The sequence below is a fragment of the Sceloporus occidentalis genome, unplaced genomic scaffold (genome assembly GCF_023333645.1).
Source record: "Sceloporus occidentalis isolate IW3139 unplaced genomic scaffold, rSceOcc1.0.p SCAF_1, whole genome shotgun sequence".
Lineage (NCBI taxonomy): Eukaryota > Metazoa > Chordata > Lepidosauria > Squamata > Phrynosomatidae > Sceloporus > Sceloporus occidentalis.
Genome location: NW_028316981.1, coordinates 227,681,425 through 227,707,241, shown reverse-complemented (window position 1 = coordinate 227,707,241; position 25,817 = coordinate 227,681,425). Strand labels below are relative to the sequence as shown.

The 25,817-nt window shown below is 38.0% G+C and overlaps 1 protein-coding gene across 1 annotated transcript in view; it reads right to left on the bottom strand.

The window, feature by feature from the left end:
- FREM1 (FRAS1 related extracellular matrix 1) overlaps positions 1–25,817 on the bottom strand; it is a 90,997-nt gene that overhangs the window by 26,289 nt on the left and 38,891 nt on the right. The window contains exons 18-26 of the mRNA XM_089489488.1: positions 24,554–24,750; positions 23,098–23,314; positions 21,051–21,195; positions 16,724–16,865; positions 16,065–16,260; positions 15,289–15,553; positions 7,722–8,136; positions 6,503–6,704; positions 4,687–4,831 (exon numbers count right to left, since the gene is read on the bottom strand). Of these exons, the coding sequence (XP_089345614.1) occupies positions 4,687–4,831; positions 6,503–6,704; positions 7,722–8,136; positions 15,289–15,553; positions 16,065–16,260; positions 16,724–16,865; positions 21,051–21,195; positions 23,098–23,314; positions 24,554–24,750 (1,924 nt within the window). The remainder of the gene's footprint in view (positions 1–4,686; positions 4,832–6,502; positions 6,705–7,721; positions 8,137–15,288; positions 15,554–16,064; positions 16,261–16,723; positions 16,866–21,050; positions 21,196–23,097; positions 23,315–24,553; positions 24,751–25,817) is intronic.

The window sequence follows — 25,817 nt, the reverse complement described above, 5'->3', positions numbered from 1 at the left end:
TTCACTTTATCCCTCTGGTTCAATTTGATTAAAGTTATACTGAAGTGGGACCTTGCTCAAGACCCTTTTCACAGAGTTCTTTGCTTGGTGGTTGAAGATGTGACATGGAGCAGGGACGTAGCTAGGATTTTAGGAAGGGGGGGTCCAGACTAAGTGTCACCATTATAATGGGGCTTGGGTGCGGCGGCGCAGCAGAACACACCATTCATTTTCTAATGGAAGGGGGGGTCCGGACCCCAAGAACCCCCCCCCCTTGGCTACATCCCTGCATGGAGGATCAGCCTAAACCCAGTTTTATTGTACGTGCACATAGGTAGAGCTTTATGATAAGCAACCACACCTCCATGCAGTGACAAGCATGCATACATAGTCTCAAACACACACTTTGTAGAATCTCCCCTAAACCTCATAAGCCAGTCAACTTCATTACCTGTTTGGGAATACAGTTTTAGCATCATATCTAAGCTTCTTCAAGTCACTCTTGTATTCAGCACACAAACAGCTAACCACAAAGGCTCAACAGAAGCAAGTTTCCTGTTACTGTGGTTTCAGGTTTAATGTGTGACTGGGTTAAACTGTCAACTGCAGTTCTATCAGCACAAGACACTGCAGCACTTACTCTGTTTATTTAATCCTTCTCTCAGCAGCAGCAGTGGTAATAGTATGTGGAGATCTTATAGCATCTTTGAGACTAACTAAAAGAAGTTGGCAGCATGGCCTTTCGTAGACTTAAATCTATGAAAGGACATGCTGCCAACTTCTGTCAGTTAGTCTCAAAGGTACAGCAAGATCTCTCTACATACTGATTCTACAGACTAACATAGCTACCTCTTTGAATTCTACCAGTAGTAGTAAAAGTAGTTTTTTATTATTATTATTATTATTATTATTACTACTACTACTACTATTAATTTCCACTTCAGTACCCTATAGATTTATGCCTTCTCATATTATTTCAAATACTAATACGCCAAGAAAGAATAGTGAAAAAAAGAAAAAATCCAGCCACACACATAAACCAGAATTTTCCCCTATTTTTACAATTATTATTAGATGTCTATTTGCTTTTTTTTAATACAGGATGTCAAAAATGAAGTATTTAATTTTATTAAATGAGCCTTTCTTCACAAATATTCCCCAAATTTATTTTGGTTACCACAGCATAGATATATAACACATGGCAATTAGAATAAAATGCCTTTAATCCCATTTTAGTAGAAAGGTGGGATATAAATCCCATAAACAAACAAATATAGTGTTGGAAACAGTATTTACTGAACACTGCCCTGTCATTCCAAGAGCTTATAGCAACAACCAGCAGCTTAAAAGGTTTTATTTTGGACTACAGTTTCCAGAATCTCCAGACTCTTGGTTGTAATCAAAAAAGTAACTTTTCCATGCTCTGAAGCACAAAGAAAAAACATACCTAGAATGATGTTTAGCAGCCATTCCTCTTTCAGGATACAAATGTTAAAAGTATGCCTCTTTTAGTCAACACAGAGGCTGCATTTTGAAGAGTGAAAACGGGAACATTGAAACAAACCAGTGATCCACTAATGAAGATGTAACACAACTCAGGATGCATCAAGACCAACAAATACTGTTCCTACACCCACTTAAGTAACTTTGTGCTGTACTTGGGTTTGCAGTGCTATCCTCTTTGTGACTCCCTATTATTATTATTATTATTATTATTATTATTATTATTATTAACCTTTATTTATAAAGCGCTGTAAATTTTCACAGCGCTGTACATACAATCTTTTTAATTGGACGGTTCCCTGCCCTCAGGCTTACAATCTAAAAAGACACGGCACAAAAGGAGAAGGGAAAGGTGGTGGGGAAGGAGCATCTCTAGTAGGATAATACATATACAATACATAGCAATACAGGAAATGATTCAATAAAACAGGCAAGAAAAGAACATCAAATAGCAAATGACAATTATGCAATGCCTGGGACATTTACAGATGGCCCTTACTGAATTACCATTCGAAGGAGAAAAAGTCATAATTTAAAGGGATCTTTCCAAATCTCAATTACATTCTTACTGCTTGAAATTTTAAAACATGTATAGAAAATTATTCTATATACTTGTTACCAACTCAGATCTAGAGCGACCTCTAGCTGCTAAAAGATGCGTCTCAGTGCAACTTTTCAATGCACTACTAAACAGTGGAATTTGCCTCAATGTCTAATTTAGAGTAAAACTTATTCTCCTTTCACAGGGACGCAATTATTCAGTGCCCTTATCAATATTATTTCCATCATACTGCACAATGGAAAAAGTGCATGTCCTCCAAAGTCTCTGAACCAGAGTCACAACACTGCAGAAGAGTCAAATCTTAATACGAAAAGAGAATAAAAAGGCCAAGTCCTACATAAGACATAAACCACACTGAATTCACTTACTCCCATGTAAATGTTTCTAGGGTCATAGTCTTGGTATGTTTAAATGGATGTACAGTATATACTATGAAAATGAGTTTGATTCATTTGAAGTCACAATCTAGTGCATCTTTACGCAAAGAAGTAGATATTAAATTGTAGGCTATTTTCCAAATGTAAATACATAAAGTGCTACAACTAAAATCTGTCTGGGGAAAAAATATTCTGATGCTGAAATCCTCCTTGTTACTCACAATGTTTGCATGATTAGGGAAAGATTGACAATGTATGTTCAAGGGACTCCTTCCCAGACCTGGTGTCCTCTAAATGTGCTGGTCCACTGCTTCTGTCACCCCTCAGCCATCAAAACTGGACAAAGGATTCTAGAAGATGTTGCCAACATTACGCTGGTTCTTCTGAACCTACAGCTTCGTGTCATTGCAGCAAATGTTCCACATATGATCCAAAAATGAAAACATCTTTCAGAGCTGAGCATAGAGATGTTAAATAATTATCTCTTGCTTTTATCCCTCATTCTGAAATAGCAAGATTTTAAGTTTTAGAGAAACTAAATAATTAAAGCCAATAGTTTTTCTCGAACCAACAGATTTTCTTCTAAAAACAGAGAAACACTGAGGAAATTTCTCTCTTGCTGTAGAGAAAGACGGGTGTGTGTGTGCGTGTGCAGAAATACACTCTGGTCTCTTTCTCTGGCAGGTTGCTCTACAGTAGGGATCTGCAGGGACCTCCATAGCATTGGGAAATATCTCTGTAGTTATGGCTCACAATACAAAATTTGGCTAGCCATGCTAACTGACATGGGAATTTTGAGAGCAGTAGTCCATAAGAATAATTGTTTCCAAGATTTGGAAAATTACAATGGTATCATATGTGCAATGGGAGTCACTATGGTGTAGTGGTTTGAAAACTGGACTGATTCTGGAGTCAGTTTGAATGCCCATTTGGTCATAGAAACCCTATTGATTGCCACTGTATTGATATTGCTTATTGTTATTGTCTGCTTTATATCGCTGGGGGGCTAGGAAGTTATTAGTTTGTTTTTTATTGTATTTTTATTGTACTTCCACTGTTGTTAGCCGCCCAGATTCCTCGCTGATTGGGCGGGATACAAATTTAACTTGTACGCTAAGAACATCATACATAAAACATCATTAGACCTGGAGGAAGGAGGCATGAAAACTGGAGAAAGGAACTTCAACAATTTAAGATACGCAGATAACACCATTGTATTAGTAGAAAATACTGGCACAACTACTGAAGAAAGTTGAGGAAAAAAGTGAAAGGGAGTTGAACATTAAAAAAAAACAAAAATAATGACCAGAGGTTTAGAGAGAGAGAGAGAGAGAGAGACAGACAGACAGACAGACAGACAGACAGACAGACAGACAGACAGACAATAAAGACACTAAAATAGTTCAAGATTTTCCATATCTTGGCTGAGTCAATGATCAGAATGGAGACTTCAGTCAAGTAATCAGAAGAAAACTAGGATTTCCAAGGGAAGCTATAAAGGAACTAGACAAGATCCTGAAGTGTAAAAATATGCATTTAATACTGAATGCTAAAGTTAGGATTGTCCATGTCATTGTATTTTCTGTTTTTTTGTATGTTTGTGAAAACTGGAGAGTGAAGAAAACGGACAGGAAGAAAATGGATTCATTTGAAATGCAGTGCTAGAGAAGAGTTTTACAAATACTGTGGACTGCTAAAAAGACAAATAAGTGGATTCTAGAACAAATCAAGCCTGAACTCTCCCTAGAAGCCAGGATGCCTAAACTGAGATTGTCATACTTTGGACATATCATAAAAAGACATGACTCACTAGAAAAGATAACAATGCTTAGCAAGGTAGAAGGCAGTAGGAAAAGAGGAAGACCTCATTACTGATGGATGGACTTGATCAAGGAAGCCACAGCCAAGCTTCTGCAAGACCTGAGCAGGGCTCTTGATGACAGTGATTTGGAGGGCTCTCATTCATAGGGTCACCATAAGGTGAAGTCAGCTTGATGGCACTTAACTACAATAATGTGTGCGAAGGCCTTTGAAAGCTATCAAACATTCATTTGTTTTGAATCAACTCAGCAACTACTGTCCAGAAACACAAGGTTTCTTACTTTTAATGGGGCTACAATTATTTTTCTTTTTAACTGTGATCCATCCATTGCATCATCTCTGCTTCAAAATTGTGTGCAATGGATCTCCACTTAAGGAAGAAAGCAAACAGAAGATGGAAACAAGGAATCACAGTGTTTCTTTAAAAGGAAGCTCATATATTACCTCTCAGGGTCAGCAGAGTTTCCTTCAGGATCAGTAACTTGAATCTCCAGGCTATCTGAATTCCTTTCCTCATAAGGGTCAATAACATACAGTATGGTTTTGCTATTTAAATCCTTCTGTCTGAATTGTTCTTGAATAAATCCACCTGAGAAAACATGGGAGACGCAAAAAATATATCCTTTTTAAAAAGTTGTAGTTCTTTATACAATTTGTAATGATAGCAACATTCTACTGGTTGATCAATAGAGAAACTACTGTAGCAATACAATACAGCTACACTGTTCCTGAGAAACAAATAAAACTTACTATACTATGCTGATATTGGAGCTTCTGTGTACAGGAGATGACTCTCATCACATGGAACATCCAGCCACAGATGGGAAGAACAAAAGTGGTCTGAGCACTGCTTATATCTTCAACTACTTTACCTGCAACCTGTTTAAGCATTACTATTCTCTCCCACAACACCTAAACAATTGTGTACAGTTGGAACATTAGACACATACCTGGGACTCCACAATCCACAGAAGCCCAAAAAACCTTCTAAAGGCTGCATCTGCAATGCAGAAATAATCCAGTTTGACACCGCTTTAATTGCTACAGCTAAATGCTATGGAATTCTGGGATTCATAGTTTTGTGAGACATTTAGTCTTCTCTATTAGAGTTCTGGTGCCACAACAAACAAAATTCCAGAATTCCATAGCATTGAGCCATGGAAGTTAAAGTGGTGTCAAACTAGATTGTTTCTACAGTGCAGATGCCTGGAGTGACTGAAAAGGTTTCCTGAAATAGAAAGCTGCACTTACAGGCTGCCTTCAAAGGAACTACCTTGCTAGTGGTCTTGTTTGCCAATGATATTTCTAATGGTCTCTCTTGCATGCTGATAAGAGAGAAGTTTGAGAATACTAATGTAGAACCCACCCTTAATGCCTATTAAAGCAAAACAGGTTTATTTGCACAGGAACACCAGAAACCAATGGTCCATCTAATGTTGTGCACATCACAGTTCTTCAAGTCAGTGCCCTTTAGCTGTATTGATTACAGTAACCACCATCCCAGTGGATGTGCTTTCTGGGGTTATAGATTTGTAGCCCAACAATCTGGTGGGCACTAGTTTAGGGGAGAGGCTGGTCTACATAGATTTCAGGTTTCATAGGTGTGCAGCCAAGGATTCCAATTTGGACTTCCCCATGCCTGTCTGACGATGGCAGGGATTGAGCCTGGGAACTTCCATATTGGACGGGAAATGCCAGGGTCTGTATCAGCCCCTACTCCCTTTTAGAATAGCAACGTAGGCAGGGCAGAAGGAAAAGTGGTTGGGGATAATCTATTTCTAAAAAGTACTTTCTCTGCTCCTCCCTCAATCTTTGCATTCTACAATTTCATAGCCCTTCCTCTCCCACAAGTGGTATACCATCACAGTTTCATATCTGCCACCATGCTATGAATTCTGTAAAAATTAGATTGAATATGCTTGCATATTCATGAGTTAACTGGTAATTTTTGCTATTTATTGACCAACTGTAATAATGTAATATGCATATTATGACCTTATGCAATGAAACAGAATTATACAATAATTCAGCCATGAAAGGAACTACAGTAGTATCTGATTCAGACACAGGTTCTACATTTTCCTGCAGAGCTCTAAATATATTTCATTCTGTTTTCTTGACTAGCATTACCCTCTCCTGACAATTTTGTCTAAAGGAATTGTTCATGTTTGGCATACTTAAGTGCACAATTTCTAATTCTTAGTTAAGGTACAAATCCAAATTGTATTGCTATCCAATATAAGCTACCTTGAACAGATACCTGTTGTTATATTTTGCAAGTAGCCATACTGAGGTCCTCGCAAAATCCTAAATATGATTTGGCCATCATCTGTGTCACAATCTGTGGCTTTCAGTGACCGGACAGTAATATAAATACCATAGTTGCCATTTTTCAGCAGTTCCACATCTGAAGCACAACGAAGGTGGACAATTTTTGGCGCTGGTTTTGCTGGGCTCTCCACCTGAAACAAATATTAAATATTGATATTACAAGTCAAAGTCTAGGGAAAAAACACATAACTTCATTTCCCACACATTTTAGATATCTACCCTATCAGGGTTCCAGAATACTTTGAGGCCTGTATGCACAAGTCACTTCCCAGCAGGGGAGTCTCTAGGAGGGTGTGGGGTGTGTGGTCCACATCTAATGTGTATGCAACTGCAAGTGAGAAAATGATCCTCAGATTTATTAAGGTCCTTCCATACCACAAATACATATTTGGGTTTGCAAAAAAGTAGCTTAAGAATTTATCATTATTTGGGTTAAGGGCAAGTCTTACTTGTTGAGTTCTGGATATATGTCTTTCTTTTTTGTATTTTTAATTGTATTTTAACTTATTTGTTTTTATGTTCTGTCTGAAATAAGAGAGCATTTGTATTGTGTATTTTATTACCAATAACTGCCTTTTTTGGTCAGAATCTTAGGATACAAATTAAAAGGAGAGAAAGGAAGAAATATAAACACTGAAAAGCTAACACACAGAGTTTCCATTAAAAAAATATATATTTAGAACATATGTTTCAACCTTCAGCTCTACTTGCAGCAAAGATAGTTTACAAAAAGGACAGAATAACCCCACCCACCCCAACTGCTGTATAATACTTGAAACATCTACATTAGAATTTCCCTTGGAATAGGGGCAGCACCCAAGTAAACAAAACCACAGAACAGATGGTCTGCTGCACTCTGGGAATTTGGCCATAAATCCAAGAATTAATCTCAGAGTAGGCTGAATCTACTCTACACTGAATCAATTAAAAATTGGAAAGTCAACAGTTATAAAGTTCCACTGATTCAATGAGTCTATAGTAGTTGAGACTAACAATTAAATCTAGACCTTTGCAGCCAAGGTACTTGAAACAGCCTTGGGAAACTTTCCAGTACTTGCCAAAAATACGTAGCTGTGCATGCAGATGGAAGCTGAGCATACAACCACACTCATGTGTGTGTATGTATTGCATTTGTGTGTGGAACTTGCCTGAATGATGAATGCCAAGGGTTCTACTTGAACCTTGCTATTTACAATGAAGCCTTGATTCACTCCATCTGTCGCAACAAAGGTAAATTTGTCAATCTGAGAATCCCCACCTCCATGCCTATAAACAACATTCAGAGTGTCCACATCTTGCTGGCTGAAGCTCTGCTGCCACAATCCAAAATCTCTTTTGTAGAGCTGACCATATTGTGGGAGCTGAGCTAGGAGAAAGGAAAGGTTTTGTGGAGCTGTGTCTGGATCTGAAAGCTGCAGAACATCTGGAGAAAGGAATGCCATGCCACCTTCCAATAATCTTAATCCCTTGTTCTTGGTCACGGTGGGTAAGGCTCGGTCCACTGTCTCCAATATGATCTCAAACTCTCCATGTTTAGTTCTTAGTCCATTGCTGATGATGAATCTGGCAAAAAGAGGCAAGGCAGTCTTCAGCATGTGTTCTCGTTTCACCATCTACTGAAATGAAATATAAGACACCTTTACTAAAGGGCTTCCCTCTTAGTCACCTTGAAATACATTTTTAGATCCCAGTCTCAGTTGTGTCTACACTACAGTATATAGTTAAAACAGCCTGATCAACTGTCATGGCTCTATCCTGTATGATATTGGAATTTGTGTTTGGCGATCTACTTAGAATTCTGCAATGGAGAACTCAGGCCTGCTCCCCAGAATTATAGCACCTTTATCTAGGCTGTGCTGCATTCCCCAGCTGCACGATCTGCTCCATTTTATCCTAGGTACACTACTGTTTTCCTTTTGAAAGAAGATTGAGGCATAACCAAACTATAAATCCCAGAATTCTGTAGGATGGGGTTGTGACTGTTAAAGTGGTCTCAGATGGTTATAACCATACTACAGGAACACTTTCTGACTTTTCTTACAGGCCAGTCCTAATAGTCTGCGAATGCAGTCAGTGTTTGAAAGATTTATGACCAAACCAACTCTAAAATGACTACAAATTATGATGGTGGTTAGAAAGATGTGTACATACTTTTACACCCATTTTTCAGTATTCTGTTTCTTTTCAGTTGCCCAAATGGAAGGAGCATTTATTAATTTATCCATTCATTGCATTTATATATTGCCATGTAAGTATACAGCATCTCTAACCAAACTAAGCATCCTCAGAAGTCAGAGTGACTTTTAACAAGGTTTTATGTGGTGATTCCCTGAGGAGCAATTATGAGAGGATAGGTCTTGAGCCAAACCCACTACCATATTCACCACATGCTGCGCAGAGACCCACAAAGGTATATTTGGATGAAAATGCAAAAACTAAGGAAGATTTGTATGAAATAGATAGTCCTTGACACATCCTGGCCTTAAGTTAAACCCAGTACCTCAAAGAATGTCTGGGAACTAACTTGCAGTTAGCGAAGCTGTTTCTAGACTGGCAAAATGTGTTCCATATGTCCAATCTTAATGATCAGAAATTTGCCTTAGGAATTTATTGTTCAGATACATGAGTCATGCTCCTCTTTCTCAACAATAATAACCTTACTGAAGACTGTATTTTGCTTCTACTGTGCACAATTTCAAGTGCTCTACTAGAAATGTTACTTTTAAGACTACAGGTGACAGCCAATCAGTTTCCCAAAGAACCATGCTTTTGTATACTGACACAGATAATGGACCATCCAACCCAGTACAATTTGCGGAGGCAGCAAGCCTTTAAGGTCATAGGCAGAGGTCTTTGAAAGCCCTACTGAATTCCCCTGAAACAGAATGAATTCCTAAGCCTTTGGGTCTTTTGGGTCTACTCAGAATTGCAGACATTTTGTTCAGATTAATACAGTAAATATTCACAACATTCATTTCACCTTAGCCCTAGAGCTGAAGGTCAGACCTTCAGCTCCTGAGGTCAGAAACATTTTTATACCAGCAGGACCATGTGCCTGATGCTTAATTACATCCATTGGGAGAATATGTGACCTCCTGGCCAGAGAAACTGCTGATACTGTCCCCCCAAAACCAAGAGCTTCCACTTGATCTGATGAGTCTGACTAACTTATATGTAGGCATCATGCCATCAAACAGATGGGAATGAGAGCAAGCCGGCCACATAGTTTATAGGAGCAAGCAATATATTTAGTGAAGGACACTATTCCCATCTGGGAACATGGCAGCAGCTGTCTGTACTGACCTAACATTTGTGCCAATGGTAAAACTGATGTCCTGTCAACAGTTTAGTTATGTCAGATCTTCAGCAGGCATGAAAGAACTCTAAAGGATATCAAACAACATTCTGAGGGACGCAGAAGGAAGCTGACACTAAGGTGACAAAATATTTCATTTTGCACAAGACCACCACATAATTGAAGGGCCATTCCTTCATTGTAAGCATAATTTGTCTGAGGTCCACATTTTTCTTGGTGCATGCCTTCAAGTCATTTTTTCCTTGTGGCAACATTAAGACAAACCTTGTTGTTGTGTGCCTTCAAGTCATTTTTTACTTGTGGCAACCCTAAGGCAAATCTATCATGGGGCTTTTTTGGCAGGTTTCTACAGAGAGGCTTTGCCATTGCTATCCTCTGAAGCTGAGAGAATGTTACTTGCCCAAGGTCACCTAGTGTATTTACATGCCTGAGCTGGGATTTGAATCCTGGTCTCTAATGTTCAGTGCTCAGACCACTATACCATGCTGGCTCAAAACAAAGCTACCATGATGTTTTCTTGGCAAGAGAGGTTTTGCCTTCTGCTTTCTTCTGAGCATGAGAGTGTGTGACTTGCCCAAAGTTACCTGGTGGGTTTCTGTGGCTGAGTGGAAATTTTATATATGTTGATATTTGTTAGATTAATTATGTTAGGGAAAATTTTAATTTATTATGTTGATACTGTGGATTTTGGTGTGTGTGTGTGTGTGTGTGTGTGTGTGTGTGTGTGTATTCCTTGCTTTAGACATTAGGTTTATGCTCTGTAATTTGGCTTATGTCTACTATATGATTATTTTTATATCTAATGTCCTTGCTGTAATCCGCTTTAATTCTGTGAGGAAAAGTCAGAATAGAAATAAATTATTATTATTGTTGTTGTTGTTGTTGTTGTTGTTGTTAGTTGAATCCTGGTCTCCAGTGTCATAGTCCAACACTGAAATCACTACACCATGCTGACCAAGACTGGTTTCAAAATGAAGAAAAGCAAGAAGGGAGAGTAGGAACCTTGAGGTTGCCCACTGATGGCACCTGGACACTAGACCTTGAAGGCAGCAGTGCCAGGTGGGTTCAGGGTTGGTGACTAAGGTTGCCTGGTTGGATATGGAAGGGGGCTTCTGTAACTTTAATCCTGAACAGGATCAACCCCTCCTGATGTAGTTAAGAGCAGAAGGAGGGGCACAGAGGAGCCCCTAGCTCTGTTTTTGTCACTGGCACCTCTGTGCTGTTTCTTCATACTCTTCCCTGGCAAGGCGATAGCTGTGTAGGGAAGGGATGGCTGCTGAATGACTATCATATTTACTTTTTTAAAAAAAATCTCACATTCTTTCCACTGAATTCATGGGGGAGGATGGAAACTTTAGGAAATTTATATTTTAAAAATCAGAATCCTCACCCATTCCTACTTCAGACCATATTGTTCAAAGGCCAGCGGGACAAATTCTTTCTAGAAAAAGACACCCACCCCTGGTAATTTTAAATCTGATCAGGTTCACTAGAATGGATATTGTCATAACAAGATAACATGTTAGCCCCACCTTCTCTGTTATTGCTCCCCACATTTGGAGAGCGACAGTCTGAAAAGGGCAGCATCCTTTATGCATGCAACTTGTCCAGGTGATTGGGAATCCTGATTTTTCATGGCTCCTAATCATGTGGATAATTTCCCATTGCAAAGAAGGCTCTCATCTTAAACTGTCACTCTCCTTGGTTGTGAGGGGGGATCTAGAACAGTCCCTTACTTATATACCAATGTTAATGCTTCTCCTGTATTCCTGAATAAGGCTCTAGCGGTTCTTGTAATTCTGATGGTCTAGGAAACTACCTGCATGGCATATTAAGTTGGGCCTACCTCAGCCAACAGGACAAAATATCAATATTGAAAAATTATTGTCCTCCTACTTTAGAAAGGGCCACAGAGAGATCATTCCAAAACCAAATGAGTAAAAGAGCTAGAGCAAACTGTTTAGGACATGTGGATAGATTATTTGTGCTGTCAAAGGAAGACTAATAATTATCATGCAAATGTTGTGCATTATTAGATTCTCCCAGACAATGAGTTTGTTTCAAGAAAAGACCATGTGCCTATCCTCCAGCACACTGTTTATTTCATGCTTAGTTCTGCTCCATGTTTCCCCCAGGAATGGGAAGCCGCCAACATTCTCATCACTCTGATGAAATTTGAGGGGGGATAATTCTCAAGCTTAGCGAGGAGGGCAAGTCACATGGTTTGGTTTCACCACTACCAAGATTTTCATGTTTTCTGCAGTTCATGGCGATAGAGCTGGCTGCAGAACTTACCATCTGTCGTGGCATTTAAAATATAAAAATGGAATTGGAGATAGTGCCAGCTCATTACAAAACTGATCCACCGTGTCAAAATGGAGGACATTAGCATGTTCTTTTAGCATCCTGCTGCCAGCGTCTGATGTCAGATTGCTAATCACTTGAAGTCATCTGTCCAAAACAAGCACTGCCAAATCCCTCTTCCAGGCCATCAGCATCAAACAATGCTGGGAGGTTTACGATGGAATAAAGTACCTTAACGGACGGTAAAAAATCTGATCATTTAAAAACCCCATTTAATTAAATGTCACCAGCCCTTGGTGTTTTATTTTTTAATAATCTGCCACAGTATTTATATCTCAATATATAACCAAATACTTTGCCAAATTCTAATAGCCAGGAACATCATTTATGGTGATTAAAACAGACATGTGTATCTCTGCTTCATTAAAACAACCAGACCAAATGGGTCTGGTTTGTGCTTAATAATCTGGATTACCTATATGCAGAGTTACAACAGTTTCACCACAGGTATGTAGGCACATCAAATGGCACCCATATCTTGTGTTCGTGCATGTGAACACACCTATTTAACTATAGCAGTTAAAATGAAAGGGAAAATGGAGTGTGTTCTGAATCTGGCTGGTATCCGTTTACTAATTAAAAAGAGAAAAATCACAGATGAGAAGAGCAAATTGATACAGAACTGTCAATAGATACAGATTTGTTTTATTAATTAGCCATCCTTCTTTTTAACCAGATAATCAATGACTTAAGGGGTTCCGAATGTATTAAAATATCTCATTATAATATATTAAATGAAAATATACCTTGAAACAAAAGAGAAAACATTTTTTTTACTTTTTGGGAAGAGCTGTTTTAAATGTGTTACCTGAAGTAAGACACATACTTTTCAACATATGAATTAAGAATTAAATTTCCATGTGGCCATCATGCAATTAACCAATTAATTATGCAAGTTTGTTCTTAGAAAAATATTGAAATATAGTATTTAAGGAGATTTATTCGTGCTTGGTCACTTTTTCAATGAGTACAACCTCAAGCTGCATGAAATTTGCATTTGAAATGTAGATAGATATCCTGAAATGGTGAACTGACATTAGGTGCTGGCATTGCAAAAATATGTTGCAATCTTTTGTCTTTTCCCCCCCTTTTCTATCAAAATGGGTTGTAGTATGAAACATAGCTTGTTCTCCTGTGCATGCACATCAGCTTTAACTCCGAAATCCCATTGTTTGTAGCAATATTGGGCTAACTGCTCCATAGAACATAGACTTACTAAAATAAATGGAACTTCAATTAGTAGTGGCCAAGAAGTTCCATTGATTTCAGTTGGTCTTCTAAGATATGGCCAACATTAAGTTTAGCCCATTTAGTATTTTAGATTTCATCGCAGTTTTAAAATTGGAAGAGCTGGCACTTGAACTTGAGATGCAGACTTGTGACTTGAATATGTATATCAACCTTTATTCCAATATTTAGTAGAGTTATCTCAGTATTGAAAAAGTGAAAAACTAGGCTAAAATTAAACTAAAAGCATTTTTAAAAATAGTCATATTATATTTATTTATTTCCCCTTAGAAATTTATCTCCCCTTTCTTTTGCAAAATAAAAACTCTGGGTAGCCATGACAAGCTACTAGTCTGAGCAGTGAGGAATGGTCTCACAGTCTTGCCCTGATGCCATCTATACATTCACAGGACATAAGGTGGGTGGCAGTTGACCCTGTGATCAATGGAAGAAATCTCCCTAATCTTCCCTACATTTCTGTCTGCTTCATTATGGCCAAATTTTTGTCTGTTGAAGGATTCTGCATACTGTCTAATGCTCAAAGTGACTATACTGTATTACCATAAGAGTAAAAGTCATTTCAGGGCACACACGTATTGGATAGAATTGGTGGTAGATTCAGTAGAGGTGTATAACAATCATAAAAGATTTAGAAAGCAAGACATGAGTACAAAAGAGAGGGCACAATTGCCTTAGAAATGCTTTTGATATTCAAAGAATATTTTAATGGAATAATATTGACATCACATTTGAAATGTGCACCATGTCCAACTAGCCTCATCTAATTGTTAGCATGGCTTGGTTTTGATGATTGTTGAGAAATAGTGAGTTCAATGAGATTTTTTTTTTATTTGTGCTTTTAGAAAACAACCAACATGTCAAAACACAATTGGAACCTGGAAAATTTCTTTTTTATTCTAAAAAGAGGTGTTGTTACTCACTGTCCCAGACGCCCTTTAAAGATCAGGGTGTTTTTTTAATCTAAACCTTGAAAATGTTCCTTCAAAATATCCTCAAAAGCATTCCTTCCATATAATAAGTAAATGCAATGAGTAGAATAATGATGAAAAAATGACTAAAATCTAGGAATATACATAATTCAGAATTCAAAAGAATAATAACATTTCCAGCCATTGCATTACTTTAGAAAAAAACATTGTTATGCCTTCATTAGTTTCCCATAGCACATTATATATAGCATAGTTCCTTGCAACACATTACTTTTAAGCTCTTCACAAGACCTTTTAATATTGTACATTCCCATCATGGACATCAACTCACATTACACCAGAAATGTTCTCTATGGCCATAAATCTTTCAGCTTCTTGTCTCATCCTAATCTTAGCTCAAGCACAGTCAGTTTGTACTTATGCAAGGGTGGATAACTGCAGCAACCCAATGTTGCTGGACAGCAGTTTGCATGATCCTTCAACAGTGGCTGTGCAGTCTAAAATCAATGGGAATCAGGGGATCCACAAGTTGCAGCTTGTTGCATATTAATGTGTCTTGCTATGTAAGCACTGTTGTACTTTGGCCACATCATGAGAAGGCATGACTCATTAGAAAAGGCAATAATGTTAGGAAAGGTGGTGACAGTAGAAAGAGAGAAAGCCCACATGCCAGATGGATATAACGGAATAAATTCACAGGGCCTAAGTAGAGCAGAGGAGGATAGGGAAACTTGAAAATACAGTATCTCATCCACGGGTTTGCTATGAGTCAGGATCAACTCAAAGGCGATTAACAACAAAAATGTAAGCACTGGCTGTTCTGATTATTTCAGGGGGGGGGAATTCTTGACTGCTTACCGGAACATATCTCTGGGAGAAGCTGCCTTGCTGTTGTGGACATAACAGACAGCCTGACCTGCCACATCCATCTGGCTGAAACTTGTAATGGCAACTCCAGGATAGCTGACATACTCAATCTGCCCATACTGCGGAGGGGAGGTGATCACATAGAGAAGCTCCTCTGGCTTCTCAGTGCCATCAACTGCAAGGAGGACATCAGTCATCAGCAGGCCTCTGTCACCCTTCAACACAGTGAGGGGCTTCATGAAAACTGCAATGTTTCCTACAGAACATGGGAAACATAAAGCTCCATTATTAATCTAATCTCTTCCATATTCACTCGAGTTCAGCCCACTTTCAGAACAAGTAAATGCTTATATCCCACTGTCTTAAAGCACCTTTTTAAACAAGGAATTTATAATATTTCAAGAAGAACTGATATACATCTCCCTCTTCTCAGTGTGAAGAACAGGATGGACATCAAAACCAATATAAGGGCTGTGTGAATGAATGACAATGAATGACAGTGAATGAATCAGCATGCTTAAAACACCATATAACAAGGCAGTAGTTATCATGGTTTAGCTACACAAATTTCACAGTTTACATAATTCAAAGCAAATTTATACAGTTTGCAAAAAACAAAAAAACAGTCTTGGAAATGCCTAAGCTCTCAGCATCAAGAGAAAGTATCTTGGCCATCTTGCAGACCAAGATTCTATCCGAGAAGGCAAAATGAGGGTTTGCACCCCTAGACCAAACAGAAGGAATGAGAAGATCTGGAACAGAATTACCTTTTCCAACATCCTTAATGGTAATAGGAAAAATGACCACAGGGGATCGGTTATTTCCATCCCAGAGATAAAATATGAAACTATCTTGTTCCTTTGAGCCAATTGTACCAGTGTGTATGTATCTCACAATATTCATGTCTATGTTCTCCTGGGTGCAATTCATCCTGTTCTCAAGTGTCAACCAGTCACGACCTACCTAGAAAGAAAAACTGTCACTAAGCAAATAATATACCATTTATAATCCAGACATGATTTTGCTCACGTTTTTTCTACTGCAGCATTTGAACCCATTATATGATTTTGGTAGCGATGGGACCTTACAAGTGATTGTTCTTAGTTACTGTACGTTATAAGAAAAAGGACAGAGAAATCTAAACAATGAACATAGTGAGAATGCATGGACAGATGCCTCCAGAACATACAAACAACTGCCTTGGAAGGAGCTCTTCTGGCAGACGTTCCTCTGATGCAAATGGGACAGCTATCCTTAGATTTTCCTGAGTATCAGGATAGAAATTATCTTAGGCTCTGCAGTCTGCTTCAAGTCCATGGAGACATTCGAAAACAGAAGGATTACACTCACTGCTGTTCTAAACCAAGAACACTGGTGTCCCTTTTCCCAATATTTTATTTTATTTTGTTGACATACAAAGACTGACCTTGAGCTGAAGATGTCCATTTTCTGGGACTCTTTCAAATAAATAATAAATTTGTTCCCTGGGGGTGTCTTTATCTTTCGCTGACAGAACAGCACCAGAAATAATTTGGGCTTCCCCCATGTTCACCTCTATTTTACCCTTCCTGCAACAAACAAACAAAGGACTTCTCATGTATTTGTTTAAAAGAATAATCACTGAGATACTGATAGGAAAAAAATTACTAAAATAACATTTCTGCTGCTCACTTTCTGGACCTGTTTCTCTCTCTCTCTCTCTCTCTCTCTCACACACACACATACACACACACACACACACAGAGTTTAAATACAAGCAACTAAGGCTTTTGTTCTGGAAATACAGAATAAAATCTTAAATTAAGGACAGTTCACACAACAGAATGAGGATGAAGAATGTAGGAATATTTTGACGTCTTGATTTCTCTTTTCTCGTGTCTAGTTGTGTGAGATTCCTGTTAATGAACAGGCATTATCAGTTTTCCAGAAAGCTAACACTGGTCCGCATGAGCTTAGTTTTGAAAAAGAGAGGGCATGAACTCTACAGATTCCTTTCTTCACACCCAAAAGAGACAGATAAACCATGCCTTTTTATACTTATTGGGAGTAAGTGCAACTATAAACTCAGTAAGGCTTAGTTTGGATTAAATATAGATAGAATGTTAACATGGACACTAGCAACTTCCTTAGCATAATAGGTAATCAAACAAATACAGCAAATATAAAATACTTGGGCATCATAATTCCAAGTTCTCTGGAAATGACTGTTTCACAAACCTTTAATTAGACTGTTATGTATACAATGAAGAATTGTGAAAAAGTAGATCTATCTTGGTTGGACAGAATTTTGGTGCATATGATTAACATTCGACTTAAATTACAACGTTCACATAATAAGTGTTCCACACCATATATCACTGGCATGGCAAAAGTACAATTATGGACTTTACCCATAGGCATACATATCCCAAAGTTTAAAAAAAAAGTATCATTTCAAAAAACAAAAGAAGGAGAACTTGAAATTCCTTGTATAAAGACAGACTATGAATGCTCCTAGTTGAGACAAATAGAAAACTTCAGTGTAGAGTCTTGGTTTTTACTAGAAATAGATTATTAAAATCCAGGTCAGACAGCTACCATTCATACCTATTAAACCTAAAAACCTTGAAATATTTTTAAAAATCCTAATTTGAACTATGTATTTCAAATATCAAAAAGCTGGGGGGAAAAACATTTGATCCCATTGTTATAACCACTTTTACCATTCCTAGGCCATTATTTGCTAAAACCAATTTTCTCAGTTTAAGAACTGAGGCCCGGTACAGATGGCGATATTAGGGCTCAATAGGGCTGGGCGTCCAGATGCGCCCGGCCCTAGTGATGTCACAGGGCTGCGCGTCCATCCACATGGCGGGTGCCAAAGCTGCGCAGCTGTGACGTCACGTACAGACGCCTCTCGGCAGAACTGGCATCATAAGGCTGTGTCGCAGTACTTATGATGCTGCAAAAAAGGAGCCACCTGTACCGGGACTGAGAAACCAAAAACTTACATCATTTACTTTTTTATTATTATTTTATTAATTAAAACATATCCTTATCAAAACAAACAATACAAACACTATAAACACATAACAATACGTACAACAAGACAATACATCCTCCAATTAATATCCATCCTTACAAAATTCTCACTTCTTACACTTAACAATCTTCCAGACATTAACATGACTTCCATCAGTCCATCCTCCACCATTACAATTTTAACTAATTTTCTTCTGCTTATCATATTTAAAATAATATTCTTATTATTGTTGACTCCACCTCTTTCCCTTATCTTCTCAACATATTTATACTCATCATTCATATGTACAATTATTTGATGCTATTATTTCTTTATCTCTTTTAAATTCTTCTTTCTCTTACACTTTCCTTTAAATTATAAAGAACTTACATCATTTACAATTTATTTACTTTATAAGACAACAACACAAATCAGGGCACAAATAAAACAACTAGGTAATGTCTTTGTTTCGTGGTTTAAAATTCGCCACGTTTTATATATTATATTCTATCCTGGTGTTAAGCTTGCAATTAATTGTGCACTAATTAAATTTGAGTCGCTGGTGTTTCAAAGCAGCTCTGGATCTTCTGGATTAACTTAAAAGATCTACTCTGTCTTGATAACAACATTTATGGTAATGTATTGGATTCAAAAGTGATCTGGGAAATAGTGTTGGTAGCAGAAGATGATTTATGGTCCTCATTATGGGAAGCCTCTCCATTAAAATCCAGTTCAGCTAAAATATGTTAATATTGTTTCAAAATGGAGGTATAGTATCTCATTGAAACACAGTTATGTAAATAAGCAAATGTCTGCAAAATGATAGAGAAACTGCAATGCTGTAAGTACTTTCGTGGAGTGCTGACCAAATGTTCAATGGTTTTGGTTGGAGATTTTCAAGTAAATGGAAACAATAACTAATAGAAAGTTTTGCCAACATTGGTTTTACTACCTTTGTTTATAGAAGAAAAGAAACCATTAACTAGTAATAAATAGATGATAGATAGATAGATAGATAGATAGATAGATAGATGATAGATAGATAGATAGATAGATAGATAGATAGATAGATAGATAGATAGATAGCCTAACGATTTGTATGGTGCTTGCTCAAAAATGGAAAGGCCTACACAATTTAGATTTGGGCTTTTGTGGCCTCTGGCTCTCATGGAAAAGACACAACTGAAGAAATAAACCCCATGATTACCCTTTTATTATGGATTGGTTTATTTATATTATTAATAGAAACAGAGATATTCTTGATCCACCCAGTTCTCATATCAGTCTTTGGAATGATATCTTAATCTGAAGGCTAGAAACACAAGTGTATGCATATATATTGCATCATTTGCATGTTTTGTATATGTATTACATGTTTTGTTAAGAAATGCTGTCAGGTTGTAAATGTTATTTTATTCTCTTGAAATTTATAAAATTTTATAAAATTATACTAAAACGTTCAATAAAGGGTTTAAAATAATACACAGAATCAGTCTGTTATTAGCACTGAATTTTGGCTCAGTCCTATACAATACAATTGCAATCCTACACTTCTTCCAGCTTCTTGATTCCATCTCATTCAGGTGAGCCTGATCATTGGCAGGTCTGCAGCCCATGTGGGAAACTGCAGCATTACAAAATCTGAACTGACAAAGGAGTAGGGCTGTCATATTTGCATTGTTCCTATCCCTGCACTTGTAAGTAGTCTTAGGCTGCATCTGCCCTGCTGAAATAAGCCAGGTTGAAACCATTTTAACTGCCATGGCTGAATGCTATGGAATTATGAGACATAAGTCAACTTGATGCCAGATAACACCAATTTGTCCGTCACTTACAAACAAGACAAGATCTTGTGCAGCTTGTTTTGTACAGGAGTCCTCTGCTGTCTATTCTCTCCTGCTCTTTCTTGAAGGTAAAGCTTTTTTGACTTGACAAAAGATTAAGGGTGGAACCTTGTAAGAAAGGTAGGTAAGAACCTGAGCTACTTGAGTGTCCATGTTTAATATTTGAAAACACTCTCAAAGTTTCTTGAACATTCATTTGAACACTCAAAATTATGAATTAAAATAATTCAGATTTACATGGAAGAGGTTTATACATTTTTGATCCTAACCTTTTTCTTTCTGTCATTGTATTTTCCTTCTTTGCCTTCATGGCTTCCATAACTGGTCATTGCAACTTACTGTATTTATTTTGTAAAGAGACCATTTGTGTGTGTGTTATGTATGCATGCACACATGTAAAAAGTATAGAATTTGGCAAATTTGCCTTTGGTTGTTGATGTCATTTTACTTAAATAAAGAATCGCTGGTCTAAATTGGCCACTCAAAATGCTCTTCTGTCTTTTGGAGATGACAGATCAAAATATAAAAGAGGAAACGGGACCTAACCCAAGATGTGAACTGACCAGCAGAGGGTGTGCAAAGATCATGATTGTAACATCTTCCCAAAGAGGTCCACACAATAAATTTGTGGTTTATAAAATTGGTCTATATATATATCTTAATATGCACATGTAAGATCTGCATTCTATATACATCATTATCTCTGGTTTAGATTTGGATCTTTTCCTCTCATTGATCATAGCTGAATGTCCTTCACTGAGGGCTGCTTTTGTGGAACGCCATTGGCATTAGACTGTGGTTATTTACAGGAGATGAGCTCTATTAATCTCTAATTTGCTGCTTTGATCGCTGCTGAATCATTTTGTTAGAACACATCGACCAATTTGGAACAAAGACATGTGGCTTACTTGCTCAGCACTGGTTTCTCATCATTAACTGGAATGACCTCTACTGAAATGGTTTTTGATACTTTATGTTTCCCATCTGATAGCTGGATAGAAAAACCATCAGCTAGGCTATCAGAGTCATCATGCATATACATCAGCTGCATTCCTGGAAGGTGGGGTGAATGGGGTATTTACAAAAGAAGGAGAGAAGAAAGAGAAAGTTTATTCTGTTACCACAAAATTCTAATTGACATCATGTCCTTGTTTCCATCCAACCTCAGATACCCATGTATCTGTACTAACCACAGTCAGCTTATTTCAACTGGCATAGGATAAGCCATGAATACAGCTGCTGTTCATTAATCCATCTGAACACCATTTATTTTTATAAGCCACTATCATATCCTGCTCAAATATTACATTTTGCTTTCTAAGCAGTATGTTCCATTCTCACTCCCTCAAAGGACAATACTTCCTTGCTCATTTTCCTGTACATGTCCAAATTTTAAATTTTCTTTCCTCTTTAGAACAAATACTAACCACATTTCATCCCCCTTCATGCTATTCACTGAAATGTTGGGAGCAGCTCCAATGTGGACTATTTGGTCTGATGACAGTGTTGTATTTGAGGTGCAGAAAGGAGTAATGCTCTGAAACAGCTACACACAACAAAGGGTCCTTGCTCACTGTACCTGCCTTGAGTCTCAGTTTGGGGGGAAAGGCAAGCTATAAAGTCTACATGAGCATGGGCAACTGTACCAGGTACATCCAGCAGACTAGAAGTGATATGATGCCCAGACCTTGAAGTGATATGATGTCACCTCCAGTTTGGATCAATTTCCAGCCAATTTAAGGGTGGGATTGGGAGACCATGGGGGTAAGGGAAACAGAATGGCTACATTTCAGGGAGGCTTCTCACAGTTTGGGGGTATTTGACTCTGAAATCCAGATGTTGTATACATCCCTCATGACTCACTGTCAGATTGGGAGCCACTGATGGACTTACCTTTCATCAATTTCCCCCATTAAAGTTATCAACAATAGTGGCCCTCACAATATCTGTAAATTCATTTTGCTATGTGTAAAGAAGTACTTCATTTTCTCCTGAATTTGCTCCCTGTCAATTTGACTGGATGACTCTGTGTGACAGTGTCATCTGGGTTGAGTACTCTCTTTAAATTTAATTCACAATATGCATAATTTTATAAACTTTCTATCATCCTGCCTTTGTGGTGATATATTTTCTAAATAACCCAGTCTTTGTAGCAGTGTAAGGGGAAAAAAATCACAATTTTGGACTATGATTCTCTGGGCTCATCTGCACTGCTGAAATAATGCAATTTAACACCACTTTAACGGCCATGGTACAGTGCTATGGAATTCTAGGATTTGTGGCTCCAGAGCTCAATCTCTCACAAAACTACACATTTCACACTTCCATAGCATTGGGCCATGGCTGTGCAGTGCAAATGAGGCCACAGAATCTTCTGGAAGTTGTATGATCCAAACAAGCAACTTTTCATAGCTGTTAGAATAAGGGCCCCTGAACAGACACATAGCTTCCCTCAATTTGACACGTTCCCAATTTACTAGCCTCCAACTCAAATCTTACATGCCCTTTAGGGAAGATGGAAGTTGTGGTCCAATGTGTCAGTGCCTTGTAAACATCTGAGAACTGCACTATTAGATATGTTAAAACTGATTTCTATTTTGAATTTAGTATGTCAAGTTTAAAAAATAAACCCACTTAATTTAATAGGACTTATTTCCAGAAGAAGATACAAGGTGTTAACACTTTGAGATGTAAATTCTATTGTTAACCCCATTAAAGTAGAGGAATTGGATAAATGGAATTTACAGAAGTGTTCATTGACCACTCAACAATTAATTCAATGGGTCTGTTCCAATTGGGATACTAGTACTAACAGGTTTCATCTGCTATTTCAGCTACAGATAGCAAAACAAGACAGCTTTTGAACCAGGTGGAGAAACATGAATATTTCTTCTTATCCTCCATCTGCTAATAATTTCAATTAATAAACAGGGCAGTAAAAAGAACAAAATTTACCATTTTTTAAAAACTCCATAGAGAATTCCTCCACAGGAAGTTCATGATGCTGGTGTCTATGTTTGTGGCCAACAATATTGTTGCTGTACATCCCATTAATTAGGAGCCCATGTTGGGGCGACTGAAGGACAGTAAACACCAGAGCATCTTGAGGTACATCCATATCAACAGCATTTATTACAGATGGATCCAGTTCTTTCATTTGTCCCTCCTTCACCTGAACAGCCAAAGGAAAGCAAATGCCAATTCTTCTGCAGAACTGAATTGTAAGAAATGAGATTCCCCACACCTATGGAGAACAATCTAATCTGTTCCAATAAAATACTAGTAGAATTTACTGTAAAGCAATAGATCCCCTCTTTCTAAAAGAGAGATGGGCAATAGCTGTGAGTCAGTTTACTGCCCTTAGGATCACTAGGGGGTACAAAGTCAGCCAAAAATGGGGGGGGGGGGGGGAATCAAAGCAAAACAGGAAATTGAAAAATATTTAATGTTAAACAGTCCAGGGAAGCTGTGCAAAGTGAAGGGGCAATCCAACATTTTTGTCTCTAGACAGAGAAAGAATGACGTGAGAGATTCTGCAGGGCTTGAGGGCTACAAAAACAGCACTGGTGACCCCATGCAACTCTTGACAGCACTTTGCCTGCCCTTGTTCCAAATGAACAGTTTTTGTTGTTATCTAGCATCAGGTTGACTTTGACTTATATCAACCTGATGAATGAGAGACCCCCAGGAACCCTGGTCATCAACAACCCTGTTCAGGTCACCAGTTTCCACAGCTGAACAAAATGCAAGCTTATCTCACATCCTGACCAGACAAAGAGTGGCAGACACACCAACAAATAGAGAAAGAAAGAGAGAACAAGTGAGTGAGAGATGCTATGTGAGGAGAACAGAGACTCAACTGAGCATTTTGACTAGGGTGTGCAGGCACAGGTCATTGGCACAATGTGAGGGAGGGACAGAAAAACTAGGCACTGGGATGCCAGCTCAACAAGAAAGGCATTGTTCCTTTGTTTTTTGAGCCATGCAGTTAAGAAACAGGTATGTTGAAGACCGCCTGATTAAGACTCTCTAGCTCTTCCCAGCAGTGGATCACAAACAAATGTCAATGTTGACTTTGCATCAGACTGAGAGTAAGATGAGCCATGGAAATTTGAGGTATGCATGGACAAGACAGGGCACAACTGTAAATGCATATAATGGATTTCAGAAAGAAACAGAGACCTGAAGTATGAACCAGTGGATTAAAGGAGGATATAACAAGATTAGAAATGCAAATAAGACATTTGGAACATATGCATACTGCACAGGTTTTCTAAGACATGGCTAAATACACAAGCATATAAGATGAAACATGTTGGAAGTAATTTTTAGGGGAGAAAGCAAAGTTAGGAACCAGCTATACTGTCTTTGGACAAACAAGACACTGGAGACACTGTGTGTCCTTCCTTACTGTAATATTCCTTGCTATGAATTCTGGGGCTTCATCATTGGTTGGGTTGATTAAGACATAAAATGGTGTTGCCATTGAACGATGTTTTCCATCATTGGCATAAAGCATGAATTGGTCTGTGGTTGGTTCAATCCTCTTGTGCCTGCTCTGAACATAGTTGATATGCTGGGCCTTCACGTTTTTCAGGTGGAAAGAGGCTAGACATTTGAAGAGAAGAAGAAGACCCATTAGAAAAATACATAATTTGTTTTCCCAGCCAAAATAAGATAGAAATTAATTAATAGAATGTGCATTTATGATGACAAAGGATCAGCAAAGTATAGCCTATGAACTGGAAGGATTCATTCACCAATTCCATTTATTTCCTCAACATGTCCAGTAATGCCCCAAGCTTCCACATTTTTAGGCACACTGAGGCCCTTTTAGCAAACACCAGATTGGGGGGAAAGTTCCTATGGGTCTGAAACAGGTCAGGCAGTGCAAATGAAAGCAAATGACAACATCATCCCTTCTTGGAGAATGGCAGCATGGGCCATTTAGGAAGTTTAAAAGTAGACCAATCTCTACAAATTTGTGGGGTAAAGAGTGTGGGTGGTAAAAATGGAGGCAGCTAGCTTTCCATGGTTAAATGGGGGTATCTCCAATCTCATGACAGTTGCTCACATCTGAGTTGAACACAGCTGTCCAAAGAAATGAATAAATGTGCATTGTTAACTACATCTATAAATGACATTTACTTAAAGGAAACTCTGTGTCCAGACCTATGTAATTTCCTTCAAAAATTCGGGCCAATTTTAATATCAGAAGAATGTGAAATCCCAATTAGAGTACCACAATTCAAAAAGTTCTCATATTTTGAAAGCCTACATTTTACTGTTGCAGCTAAAGAAAGACAAGAAGCGAAAGAAAAGGGAAACAGGAACAAAATCAGAACCATGAATGCTACTGTCCAGTGATTAGTGCTCAAAGACAAAGAGAATTAGTACAACAATCAATACAGGCAAATAGAAGCTGACAAGAAGAAAGGAAGAACAAGAAATCTCTTCCACAAGATCTGGGAATTTTAAGAGAAATTTAAACCAAGGACGGGAATACTCTATGATTAGAAGAGGAACATAATACATGACCATGATGAAAATTTTTAAAAAGATGGAAACAGTACACAGAAGAGCGATATAAAAATGTGAAAGGATTAATAACACTTGGGAAGAAGAAACTTACAAAGATGAACCCCAAATCTTGGGAAATGAAGTGAAATCCACAC